The 13,230-nt window shown below is 47.7% G+C and overlaps 3 protein-coding genes across 3 annotated transcripts; 2 read left to right on the forward strand and 1 right to left on the reverse strand.

Annotated features, from left to right (window-relative positions):
• Nucleotides 1-310: 310 nt before the first annotated feature.
• LOC131289582 (aldehyde dehydrogenase, mitochondrial) lies at nt 311-2,108 on the forward strand. The gene is made up of 4 exons (XM_058318870.1): nt 311-455; nt 524-672; nt 742-838; nt 907-2,108. Exons 1-4 carry the CDS (start codon nt 339-341, stop codon nt 2,098-2,100), a joined length of 1,557 nt encoding a protein of 518 aa, XP_058174853.1. The 5' UTR covers nt 311-338; the 3' UTR covers nt 2,101-2,108.
• A 1,328-nt stretch (nt 2,109-3,436) lies between these two features.
• On the reverse strand, nt 3,437-9,012 carry LOC131286719 (PDF receptor). The gene is made up of 10 exons (XM_058315709.1): nt 8,871-9,012; nt 8,679-8,786; nt 6,650-6,810; nt 6,262-6,365; nt 5,141-5,300; nt 4,431-4,651; nt 4,292-4,361; nt 3,954-4,223; nt 3,734-3,879; nt 3,437-3,641 (listed from the first exon to the last, which is right to left on the reverse strand). Exons 1-10 carry the CDS (start codon nt 9,010-9,012, stop codon nt 3,437-3,439), a joined length of 1,587 nt encoding a protein of 528 aa, XP_058171692.1.
• Nucleotides 9,013-11,178: 2,166 nt separating this feature from the next.
• On the forward strand, nt 11,179-12,782 carry LOC131287511 (rRNA methyltransferase 3, mitochondrial). The gene is made up of 3 exons (XM_058316567.1): nt 11,179-11,947; nt 12,036-12,474; nt 12,571-12,782. The coding sequence occupies exons 1-3, from the start codon at nt 11,221-11,223 to the stop codon at nt 12,734-12,736; spliced, it is 1,332 nt and encodes a 443-aa protein (XP_058172550.1). The 5' UTR covers nt 11,179-11,220; the 3' UTR covers nt 12,737-12,782.
• The last annotated feature ends 448 nt before the right edge of the window (nt 12,783-13,230 follow it).

The following is a 13,230-nucleotide window of genomic DNA, read 5'->3' on the forward strand; positions in this document are numbered from 1 at the left end:
CGCTCGGTTTGACTGTGTTTTTGATTAATCGCGGGACTTGTTCTGTATTTTAATTACTTCGGTGGTCGTAAAAAGGATTTTTTTTCCAGAGGTAACCATTATCTTAGCACTATCTTTCCGGATCATTTGGTGCGACACAATCATTGCATTGCGCACCGCTTTCAAAGACCGGGTGAACAAAACAATAATCCGATACGGATATTCTTATCGCTCATTAGCAAAGGTTACAGTGTTACGAGGAGGGAACGCCTTTCACAGTGTCCGTATCTTATGTGTCAGTAGTAAATTTGCCTTCGTTACTTGCAGATTTACGTTTTGCATCCCGCACCTGTTCCGCCATGTTCCGTTTGGTAAAATCCGCCAGCGTTTGCCGGGCGTTCTCGGCCGCCGGTCTCGGTGCGAGAAACTACTCCATTCCGGCACCGAAGTCCTCGCCGGAAATCCTCTACACTGGAGTAGGTCAAGGGGCGGGAGTTTTGCTGTGGTTTAAACAATTTCCTAATGGCCCGGTTCTTATCGTTAGATTTTCATCAACAATGAGTGGCACAAAAGTTCGAGTGGTAAAACGTTCCCCACGATCAATCCGACCAACGAGAAGGTGATTGCCGAAATTCAGCAGGGAACGAAGGCGGACATCGATCAGGCCGTTGTCGCCGCCCGGGATGCCTTCCGGTAAGGAGACGACTGTTGTGGAGAGGACGAAGAGAAGATAGTGATTCTTATCTACGAATTTGCTTCTAGTCTCGGATCTCCGTGGCGTCGTATGGATGCCTCGAACCGCGGTCGGCTTTTGTACCGCCTAGCTGATTTGATGGAACGCGATCGTGTTTATCTGGCGGTATGTGGGCTCTTACTTTTTTTTTTATAGAAGTTTTATAAATGGTGCTTTTTCCCCTCACAATTTAGAGCTTGGAAACGTTGGACAATGGTAAGCCTTATTTCATGTCGTACAATGCCGATGTCCCAATGGCCATCAGCAACCTCCGGTACTATGCCGGCTGGGCCGACAAGAACCACGGCAAGGTGATCCCAATGGATGGGGAATTCTTCGTGTACACGCGCCACGAACCGGTGGGTGTCTGCGGACAGATCATTCCCTGGAACTTCCCCATCCTGATGGCGGCCTGGAAGTTCGGACCAGCGCTCGCAACCGGTAACACCATCATCCTGAAGCCGGCCGAACAGACTAGTCTGACCGCTCTCTACTTGGCCCAACTGACGAAGGAAGCCGGTTTTCCGCCGGGCGTGGTTAACGTGGTGCCCGGGTACGGCGATGCCGGTGCAGCCCTCGTTGACCATCCGGACGTGGACAAGGTGGCGTTCACTGGCTCCACGGAGGTTGGCAAGAAGATTCAACAGGGCTCCGGACTGGGCAATCTGAAGCGAACCACCCTCGAGCTGGGCGGCAAGAGCCCGAACATTATCCTGTCCGATTCGGACATGAAGCACGCCGTAGAGACGTCCCACTTTGGGCTGTTCTTCAACATGGGCCAGTGCTGCTGTGCCGGATCGCGCACGTTCATCGAGGACAAAATCTACGACGAGTTCGTCGAGCGTAGTGCCGAGCGGGCGAAGAAGCGGACAGTGGGCAATCCGTTCGATTTGACCACGGAGCACGGCCCGCAGGTGGATCGGGAGCAGTACGACAAAATCCTCGGTCTTATCGATACCGGTAAGAAGCAGGGTGCCCGATTGGTGGCGGGAGGCAGCAAGGTTGACGACATGCCGGGTTACTTCATCCAGCCGACGGTGTTCGCTGACGTGCAGGACGATATGACCATCGCGCGGGAGGAGATTTTTGGCCCCGTCCAGCAGCTGATCCGCTTCAAGTCGCTCGACGAAGTAATCGAGCGAGCCAACGCGACCGACTATGGACTGGCGGCGGCCGTTTTCTCCAAGGACATCGACAAGGTAAACTACCTGGTGCAGGGACTGCGTGCCGGTACGGTTTGGGTCAACACGTACAACGTGCTGTCGGCACAGGCTCCTTTCGGTGGGTACAAGATGTCGGGCCATGGTCGCGAGAATGGAGAATACGGACTGCAGGCGTACACGGAGGTGAAGAGCGTGATCACCCGGATTCCAGTGAAGAATTCTTAAATTTGCATCACTCTTGGAACAAATGAAACGCGATATGGTACTGAAAGCTACTCTTGAGTAGCGTTAAAAACGCACAAAAAACAATTACTTGAACCAATAGATTTTCATCAAATGAAACATCACACAGTGGTTAAACTGTACGCAGGTCGAAGTTTTTTATACCTCTCTTTGGGCCTTAAATGGGGTTTTAAATAAAGTTATCTACGTCATACATACATTCTAGCCTTTTCGAGACATAGTTTAAACGGTTCGAAAATAATAGATTAGCATCAGATTTAAGTACAAAAACAGACAACATTGCATTTATTCATTCGATTAAAGGTTTTGTTTTCAATTCTTACACATAAATCAATCTAAGGTGTGTTCCGTCCGCTCCTAGGACCGAGGGAGGAGATTTGTGTAGTTTGAGTCCGTTTGGTTGAAAGATTTCTTCGCTGTCTCCACCTGCCTGGCACTGCGGGTATGTCCCTCTTACCCTAGCTATAACAGATACGAAATCGACAAAAAACAATCGACATAGTGTTCCACCTGCGAGAGGCAACCCCTCTCTCCGGTTCTGTTATCATAAAATATTTACTTTGTGTATGTATATCCTTCTGTTGTAATGTGTATATAATGGGCATCAAATGGGCCAGTAACAAGCATTTAAACCTCGCCGGTGCGCGGAGTCTGTATATCGTAACTGGTTCGTACGTTCGAAATAATTTGATTCTTGTGTGTTTTGTGCATTCTTCCCGCCCGAACGGGGCTTAAAAAGTAGGTCTGCTTTTCGGAACAAATTGTCACGCCGTTGTCAATGCAGCTGCAATGCGAGTGCATATGTTTTCTCCGTTTGTAAAATCGTTTTATAGTTTAATCTTTTCCTACATTGACATGCATCCCGCTGCATGCCCGCTAGGTAGTGTAATGTAATCGATTGGTGCGCTTGCTACCCTGATAGCAGTTTCCGGTTCCTGGTGACGCTCGGTCATGCAGGTAAAGCTTTACGGTTTTCTTATAGAGTCTCTTGGATTAATGTGCTGCGAGTGCGAACGGGCGCACCCCGTGGTTCCGGTAAGGGCGCCATCACACGCTGGTTCTGCAAAGGACATGAGAGATTTGTTTTGAGAACAACGGGGTACTAGACTAGAGTAAGTTTAGTAGAGCGACGAAAATAAAATACAATCGACAGGTTGAACTTAAGAAGTGTTGGATGAAAATAGGACCAGATTCCAAAAGAACACATAAACAGAAATACCGTCAGTTCACCTGGAGGAGACAAATAAAGTCAGAACTAGGAGAAAACAGAAAAGTAAAACATAAAACGCACTTCAACAGAACGGGTGGGAGCAGCTCGCTAATCGGAAATATCAAATACAACTGACTCAGGCGGTGCCGGCTCCGGGGCGGACGGGTTGGCATTTTTTTGTACTACAAAGCAACGGCGGAACCAGCCGGCTCCGGACCGGCCATTCGCCGCGTTGGCCGCGCCCCCGTTGGCGGTGTGATTGGTGGCACTGGCTAGGAGGTTGTTGTTGATGGTCGCATTACGGTTGGTGTTTCTGGTATGGGGAAAAGGATAAATGAAGTCACTTCCGGATAAACTAACCGGATGAATCCCACGTTCGGATGGGGTGGTGTTTTTGTGTCCTACCGATTAGATTCTCCAGCGTTTGGTGCCTCGTTGGCCGGAACCGTCGGATAGCCGGCGGAAAAGAGCGACTGCCTACGAATCGCCCAATCGTGGTGACCACGCAGCGACAGATACACGCTTATACTCTTCATCAGCGCCGTGCGGACCTTAAAGGCGGCGGAAGAAACAGGGCAGACCATGTAGTAAATACCGCCGGGGACACCTCGGTAGTTCGTCTTACCTCGCCATTCAGGAAGCAGTAGAGCAGCGCGATGAAGAACCCCTGGAAAGAGGTAAGGAAGTGCGTCACGTACGACCAGATGGCAAACTCGAGCGCCGTCTTATCGAGTGGTGCCTGGGTCATGTTAAGTATGTTGGTGATTCCAAGCAGTGGCACGAGGACAACTGCCGCCCGGACCGCCTTACGGACCTGCTCGACATCGCTAGTGTGGCTCTGGCGCAGCTTAACGATCAGGACCCTTATAATATTTAGTAAAAATATAAAATTCAACTACAACGAGAGCGAGAATGAGCGAAACAATAGTAATCTTTCGGAGAGGGCATTTGGAGAACACCTACCACGACTACTGCTAGTCTTGGACCTTCCAAAATCCAGTAATAAGGCGTCAAGTTGTATCCCCACCAGCATCTACAGAAAGGAGGACCAAATTGAACAGTTGGAAAGCAAACGTCCTTCCGGTCCGGATGGGGTACTTACTTCTGCTGCCGGATGTACTGCGCGGTTGTGATGGCCCAGATGACGGTCAGCACGACCGGTCCACCCCAGCCCACGACGGCGTAAAGCGTATGTGGAAACCTTCCCTGGAATACCGTCACCGTCACTACGTTGTGTAAATATAGTCCCTCTATAAACATCCACATAAACATGCAGGTCCTGGCGTACTCGAGCAGCACGTACGAGGCTTCGCAGAGGAATGGCTGTGGACGGATGGCGCGGAAACCGGTTGGGAACATCAGCGTGCGGATCAATTCAGAACCCGGAGAATACGGAATAATTCTATTTGATCTCTTCCGTTCCGTTCGGAACTTGTGACTATGGTAAATTTGCATAGCACAAGGATCAAGAAGGCGACGGAGGCAACGCAAGAAAAAAAAACCTCAGTAAGCTCCTCCAAAATCAAACGAAAGACGTACACGTGTGAGCCGGGGAAAAGATGTCAGCCTTAGATTGCACATGTCTCAGCCATTTCTGCACGTCGGGTTTTCGAGTGTTTGGCGAGTTTCGCTTCACAAACGAAGCGTGGCGCGGGGGCGGAAAACGTGGCCATGTTACATCCCATTGACTCGAATGATCCGGCAGCACCGTCTTCTCAGCACACGTGTACACGCTCGATTTTGGGATGCTTTTTTTGCCCCACGCGTTCGGTACAATTATGAAAATAATTTTTATTGCGAACGTTTGCTTACAGTGTTATCGATTCCTTGTCGGGAGCTTTCGTTACCAAACTTTTTGCCGCCGCTGCGTATGATCGCTTGGTCGATGTACAATGTCAGGCGGATCACCACCTGTATCACCATGGCAACGAATAGATTTTTATGTATTCTCGTCCGGTTGTTACGTAAACCCCTGAGAAAATGGTGAGATTGGTACGGAAAAGGGTAAGTAAAATATCAGGTTAAATAGTAACAACATGAATATAAAGTCATTTAAGGAGATATGGGTCAGTGAAGTTTTTAAAATATCTTTCTTCTCTTTTGGACAAATCACTATGAAAACTCATGATATAATTTTTTTTTCATCTGGTGTGTTAACATCAATGTTTAAGATGAGAAAAGGAATAGACAAAATGCTGCTCTTAAATAGATCTTTTAAGTTTCAGACCATAGAGAAGGGTAAAAATGGCAACCAGTTAAAATCAAGGACAGGAAAGAGTGGTTACTTGATGTAAGTCTGATTTGTCTTATGCCATCATGTTTAAATTTTATAGATTTTGTAACGCGTGCTTAAACGATCTTTAGATCTACGTTTCAATGCACGCTTCAAGGACATATCTCATAAATGAAACCTTTAACCACACACAATTAGAAGCCAGCTTAACTTTCTCTTTCGTGCCTATAAATACAAGAGTGTCCTCTGTATGTCACACGAAAATGAGGGTCATGTGAAGATCTTCTATGTTTCGATACTCTCCAAACAACGAGAATTAAACAACCGCCGCGCTTAATCTAATAGAACATCCAATATTCATAAGTAACAACCAATTGAACACTGGCGTTTTCTTCATCAATGTAATTGAACTAACGGCCAATCGAACCGAGCTGAGATTGGAGCGAAAGTGAAGGCAAGCAAGGATCTGCCTATGAAGTCGTGCATTAGTTATTCCAGCAGGCTGTCACACGTATGGACGTAATTTAATTAAGTGTCTTCAACATCGACCAGCTATTTATACACCGAGATAGAAGAACCAGTGTCCTAGCAAGGATTGAGCGATTTTGTCCTAACTTCGTTACCGAAACTGAGGCGTCCTTGGTATGAGAAGTTTCGACGCTCGGAGGCGTGCCTGGGAAATGGCGGTGTTGGTACTTACCTAAACTTGCAAAATATTATCAATGAAATTATTAACGCTACGAGTGAAAGACTAAATCCAACCGTTTCCAGCGTGCGCGTCCGTTCGGCTATGTCGATTTTGATCTGCGGGGAAAGAGAAGTGAAGAAAACCCCGGCGGGAACCGGAGCAGAGGAGATTTATTTGTTTTGGGAAAAACTAATTTTCGCGACCCTGTGCAAGGGCAGTAGGGTGATGAGAGGGTGTAATTTTCGTTGGCCCCCTTTCGCCACCAACGTCAGCGCTTGTCAGCGCGAAATGTGCGTCAGACTAGACGAAAGCGGGCTCGACGAGCAAAACAAAAAAACAAAAGGATGAAGGACGTGAAGGCATGGTGATACAACATGAAGCGGATGCAGTTGTCGCGTACATTCGCGTCGTCGTCGCTGCCGCCGGCGTACAGTTTCCTAAACAGTTGTATAACTTCCGGGCTGTAACAGGGCGTATAGTTGGTCCATCCGACGAGGGTCGCCGGGGAGCCCGGTTTGCCCTCCCACTGGCCCTCGGCGCTGCATCGTCGTTCGGCGAACTCTGCAATGGGACGAGGAAAATCGGATGAATCCGTTGGGAAGGGAAAGTCGATTGTACAATGCGCTTTGAGCATCGTTGGAGGGAAACCATCGTTTCAGTCCCAGAAGAAATCCTAGTACTACTAGCCCCCTCCTCTTCCGGGTGGAAGCTTGGAACTTGGTGGCATTATTGTCTCACAAACTTTATTCGCATGCCGGTGGAAGGAGCTTCAAAGGGAGCCTCCCAATCCTGTTTGATGTGTATGTGTGTGTGTGCGTGAGTCGTTGGTGTGGACGTTGAAATCGGTCGGAGTGAATGCAACAGGTGTGCCCGGAAAAGTCGGAAAAGTTTTCACTGTGGTAATTCCTTTTTTAGTAAGTTTTAATTGTTAGATTTTGTACCGAACGCTCGGTTGGTAGTTGCAGTCGAATTGAGGCATAATTAAATTGTGGTCAATTTTGGGAAACACAAACCGTAATGAATATATTCTCCCCGACCCGACCGGGTTATGAGAAACGCAATCCAAACTTCGAAAAGAAATGGTTAGCAACCGCAGCTCATGAGGTTGCGGCCCACAACCGGCTTACGTAAAGGCACAATTAGCGTAACCGTTATGTCTGCACGGACTATAAGTTATACGATTCCATTCCCGGTTGGTGCGAGAGAACTGAGGTACCGACAGATTAACTTCCGCTTCAATCGATAACGGTTCGTTAGATCATTATCCTGGTCGGGGGAATGTTCGGAACGAAACACGAGACACGCGTGGGGCTGGAAATTTGATAAGGCTAGGACGAACCGGTAAGGTCCTGCAGAAAGCGTCGGTACAATACCACCGGAAGGTTCGGGAGAAGCCGGAACGGATCTCTGGCTCTGTACCGTTGCGCAACACGGGATCCGAACCACCGAACGAGTGTACCGAACATGTGTGGAGGTTGACAATCACCCTTGCAGCAGGTGCAAGGGACGAGTGGGGGGTAGGACCGAGCAACAGGTTGGAACGGCGCTGGTTACGCAACGGTATTATCTGCGGCGGATAAGTGGGTGCTCGGGTTGGCTCCACTAAGACAGATGCAGCCCCGTAATAAATATACTCAAAAAAGGGTTGAAGCGAAACGAGGGAGGGTTTATTATTCGTACATCCTTCCGCTGTACGTTTCTCTAAGCACGGGCAAACAAAATGGTTATAGAATCACAGGGAAATCGAGAGAAAAAAAAACCCGGGTGGAAAATGGTTGCTTCGCCGAATTCGCGGACGGATCTTGCTTTGACCTAGTCGCGATTTTTATGCGATTGCAAATCAACGTCCTCAACCGGTGGAAACCCCCCGGCGGCGGCGGCCATCTTACGGAGGTTGACAAACAGGGAGGCAGGTGGCACGCACTGAACGTTGGTTACTCCGGGCAAGCTTTTTATAACCAAATATCCTTTTGCTGTCCCCACCACAGCTTGCCTTCCTTTCGTGCGGTGTATGTTGTTTTCTTCGGCGCTTATGTACATTCCCAATGACGGCATGTTTACGGCATGTACCAGAAACTCCTTCCATCCCCCCAAAACGGGAAATGATTCGGTGGCAAGCGGCGGTGAAAAAAGGATCACTTTTTAATAAGAACCCAACCAACGGAAAAAAGGCCACAAATTCGCAAATAAACGGCATGAATGCGGGGATTAATGTACTTAACGTGCACATTGTGCTCTCGCCCTCGCTTGGGTAAACAGTGCCAACACCCCCGATGGGTTGACATGGAGTTCGACTTGGTTCGGAGGGATTCGAGAAAAAGCGCAGAATTTTCTTGCGCCCCTGCCAGCTATGTAATACTTTCGTCTGAATTCTATTTTTCATTCGTATTTCAAGCAAGTCCTTCCCAGATTTCCGAGGCACCACTTACTTGAGGTATCGATTCCGTGTGCTGGAGGGCATCGCTGTCTTATTGTCAAGTTGGCTGGCGTCGGTGGCCAGCACAGTATGCTGTCCCACGTCCAATTGCAGTAAGGAACTGGAGCGAAAGAAAAGAATAGCGTTAGATTCGCTTTAAGAGGTTTCGGTGTCCCCAAGTGCCCAAGTGCCCATCTGGACCTACCTGTAGTCGGTATAACGAACTCTTCATACTTAAGGGCACATGAGTCAAGCGTGGTGTTGATGAACAGCTGGGTCGCATCAGTTGCGCCAACCGTGGTCGCAGTAGCGGCGACAGTAGAAGGGCCACCGATTGTCGACACCATGGCGGACCATATCTCCTGCGGGTTCGGCCGGGACACGGTGGCACGACGAGGTTGGGCTGGTTCGATTCCGACCGCAGCCGCCACGGTCAACTGCACGCCGATGGTTGGCCGATGGGTGTGTGCGGTGACCGAAAGCGGTCGGTGCAAGGTCACTTCCGAGTGGTCGAGCGGATTTGCAGCTCGGTGTTGTACGGGCCGAGCGAGTTAAGGTATTCCCGATGGGCGTATTTCGGGCGATTTTCTTTCCCTTCCGCGATCGTCCAGGGTTCGTCCGCTCCTGTGTGGTGAAAAATAAAAAAAAAAATAAAATAATGGTTTTAATACTTCAGCTAACTTCCCCAGAGTGTGCTTAGGAAGCGGCCTGGAGTGCACATTTTGTGGTTTGCATCAGTGCAGCACGTTGGCATGGCCGTGATGGGAAAATAACGCTCCGTTCGTTGGCAGGCTAAGCTGGCACATCGTTTGCCTATGGTAGTCTTTCCCACTGATATCACTGGCAGTGAAAGTTGCCTGCCATCGCTTCAAGGAGCGTGGCACAAAATGGCGAATAACCTCCAGTGCCAGTGCGGAGAGTCCTCTCCGCACAAGGAGAGCTTAGTCTACTACGAGGAACGCCCGTACGGCCTCCGGAATGACTTCGGCTCGGTGATACTTACTCCAGTGAAGCGGACAATAAGCGGAAACGAAAAATTCCCTCGTCCACCCGCAATGTCCTCCCGACCCATTTTGCTCTACCAGGCACGACGCTGGAAACGCGCGGATGATGAATAACATTATGAAGAGGATAATGAAACCTCCTTGGAGCGTCCACGAGAAGAGGAAACTGCAAAATCAGGACTTTTTGAAGTATTATTTCAAGTGTCATCAACAGTTGCTATTATGCTCCCCCGCTGGTGGAGCGAGTCATCACAATCGAATTCCGAGCGGGGGTCGGCTTAGAGGAGCGAGCAAACAGAGGAACGCGTAACGAAGCACGGGAAGAAAAGAAAAGGGCATCTTAAATCAATAGTTTCAACGTCTGATGGTTCGAATGTGGTTTGAAGTTCCTTCTGGTGCTGTCCTAGCCACTAGCATGTGGTTTAATTCTGCTTCAAGTTTGGTTAAACAACAAAATTATTCTTCAACTACTTCTACTATTATAAACTAAATTCAAAATTCAACTAACAATTGTGTTTGGAAACACTATCAAAATGAAAAGAACATTGTGCTTTCATTCATACAATTCAAGATATGCTTGCCTTTACAAGGAAATTTTTCCGTTCTGTAGTTCCGGGAAAAGCAATTTAAAAATTCATTCATGCCCGCTACCTTTCATTCATGCCAGCAGCAGCTCATTGAACGCGAAATGCCATTGTCAGCGGTATCCACCGTAAAAAGCTCATTAACCATGGGATCTAGACGTAAGTACTCGATAGCGTTGTGTTAAGTATCGTCTTTCCGGCATAGGGCCTTCACTATTGATTATCGATGAGCATCAGCAGCAGGATGAGCAGCTTAAAGCAATCATGAAAGTGCGTAGCCATTTTGCAGCCAATGTGAACAGACTCGCGCGAAATATTCAGTGGAGGAGGACAACGTTCGTCTGAATAAATCCATCATTAATTTACGAAAAGAAATAAATACATGCATGGTTTCTCAAGTCAGGCGGGAATTGGGTCATGTTAATAAGTAATTCAAATGTATTCAGCCAATAACAAGCAAGTTGCCGTTTGGCTCCCTTAACAACAAAGCTACACAAATAATACGTAATTATGTTTTTTTCAATTACCAGCTTTTGTGGAAAAAAATGATACATGTAATGTATCCAAATTTCCTTGCTACGTAATTTTGTTTAGCATTTCCCAACGGACGGAACACGTGGTCATTTGTTTTCTATTTTACTTGTTCTGGCTACAATCAATGAGACAGTCAAGTTAGCTACTGAATTTCTGCTGAAATCAATCCTATATAGAGTTGTGATTCTGTTTACACAATTTGTTTAACATTTTCATTACAAACATAACGAGTAAATATCAATGATCATCGAAAAGCATTTTGACTGGTTTCGAAAAACCAAAACAACGCACCAACCGACAGACACCATATGTTTTTGACAGTTAATACGCACGTGCAACACTTCGACTCGAGAGCGGCGTACATTCGTTTGTTTACATTCGCTGCGGACGATTCGTGCCGCACCGGAGTGCCATTTTCGTAGTGAAAAGTACAATGTTCCGGACGATGGAAGTGATACGCATTTGCGCTAGAAGAAGCGGACCCTCGGTGCTACAATTTTACAGACGCTTCAGTGTGGTTCCATTTGCACAGCAAAAGTTATCACCGGAATTGCTAGCACCACGCGGAAGCCGTTCGCTCGAACAGCCGGCACCGGAGAAATTGGCCATCGGTCCGGCCGATGAGCTTGCGGCCGAAGACGAGCTGCTGGATAACCGTAAGAACGTACCGAATCTGAAATTAGCCGAGCTGTTGAAAGATGTACCGCGTACAAAGTTGGCGCGAAGGGCCGATGATGGGGGCGAACGTAAAAAGCAACCGCCCAAGCCGACCCATAAGAAGACCGCCATTGAGAAGGATACGCTACAGATATTGCAGCATCGCTACCAGGACCCGTGCGAGTCGGAGGAGCGGTACGACAAGGTGTTGAAATTACGCTACACCATTCTACAGTCGAACGATGACCGGTACCGTGATCTGATGGCGCTGATTGGCTCGCGGAAATATCGTGAGCGGGAGAAACGGTTGGTGCTGGAGGGAAGGCGATTGATAATGGATGGCTGTGCCGCCGGTTTGCACTTGGAAGCGGTCGTAACGAGCGATCTGAGGCTGCTCGCCGACTTGCGGATGAAACCGAAACCGAAAGATTGTCCGTATTTTCTTGTCACGCGCCAGACTATGATGGAATGGTCTTCGTTGACTACCAGCCCGGGGTTAATAGGTAACGTTGACCTGCTTCGTCCTATGACCAAGTACTTGAACTATCTGATAATTGATTTTCAACGTTTGTGTGTCACTTCTCCCCGTAGGTATCTTTGCCGAACCACCCAACCTGGCCGATGTGATCGCTCGGAATGCTGCCGGTAGCAAGCGACTTCCGCTCACGGTGGTTTGCGACAACATACGCGAGCCAAACAATCTGGGCAGTGTGATACGGAGCTGTGCGGCTGTGTCCGCCCAGGAGATTGTCCTGCTGAAGGGCTGCGCCCACCCGTGGGATCTTAAGTGCTTGCGTGGTGGGGCCGGGGCACACTTTCGCGTACCCATCTATGGGCCGAAGGAGTTGTACCAGTTGCCCGAGCACACTCGTACCAGCTCGATGTTTGTGATAGCTGACAACAAGAGGAAGAACGATGAGCGTGAAGGGTTCCTGTGGCGTCATTACGACCGCATCGATTACGGAAGTGCTGACCATGTGGTGCTGGTAATTGGCGGTGAGACGTACGGCGTCAGCGACGACATAAGAAAGTATGTGGCTTCGGGTTTGGGGGAGGGATGAGGGGGGTGAGCAAAAGCAGTACGCAGTGGATAATGATTCCTGTCTTTCTCTTTTATCTCCCCTAGACTGGTCCATCAGCTCACGCAGGCGACCGATGGGCAACTGCCCGATCGAAAGTTCTTGGCACACATTCCGTTGGCGAATGGAGTGGAAAGCCTTAATACGGCATCGGCATTGAGTATTATTCTCTACCAAATGAGGCGATCACTTTTGGCGATGGAGGAAACATAATGATGCTGTGAAATATGTTAGTTCATTAGAATAAAAAAGTGAAGCAAGTAACCATTACGTATGTCATTGGGTGGTTAGTGAACAAATCACAAATTTGAATTAAGGATTATTGTAATATTTTAGCTGTTAGGAAATATTCGTTTTGTTTTCCTTTTTCGATATTCATTAAAAAACTCTAAAACACAATTTCGGTAACTTGAATTATATGTTTATATTAATTCCAGTTAAATTTTTATCTAACTAGGGTCGTAAAACTTATTAGAGCTGTACATAATGGAACAGAAAACTATAAACAGTATTGATCCTGATGGGTGAGCAGTTGTTTCATTTAATTAAATTCCCCAGTCACAAATTCAATAGAAAAGCGATGAATTAACTTTTAATTAATTGAAAGTTAAGTTAATTGACATGAACCAATTTTTCATTCCATGATGTTTAGAATTTTTAATTTGTAAACAATGGAATATTTCAATCCGGTTTTTTTTCAATTTCTA

The sequence above is a fragment of the Anopheles ziemanni genome, chromosome 3 (assembly GCF_943734765.1).
Source record: "Anopheles ziemanni chromosome 3, idAnoZiCoDA_A2_x.2, whole genome shotgun sequence".
NCBI lineage: Eukaryota > Metazoa > Arthropoda > Insecta > Diptera > Culicidae > Anopheles > Anopheles ziemanni.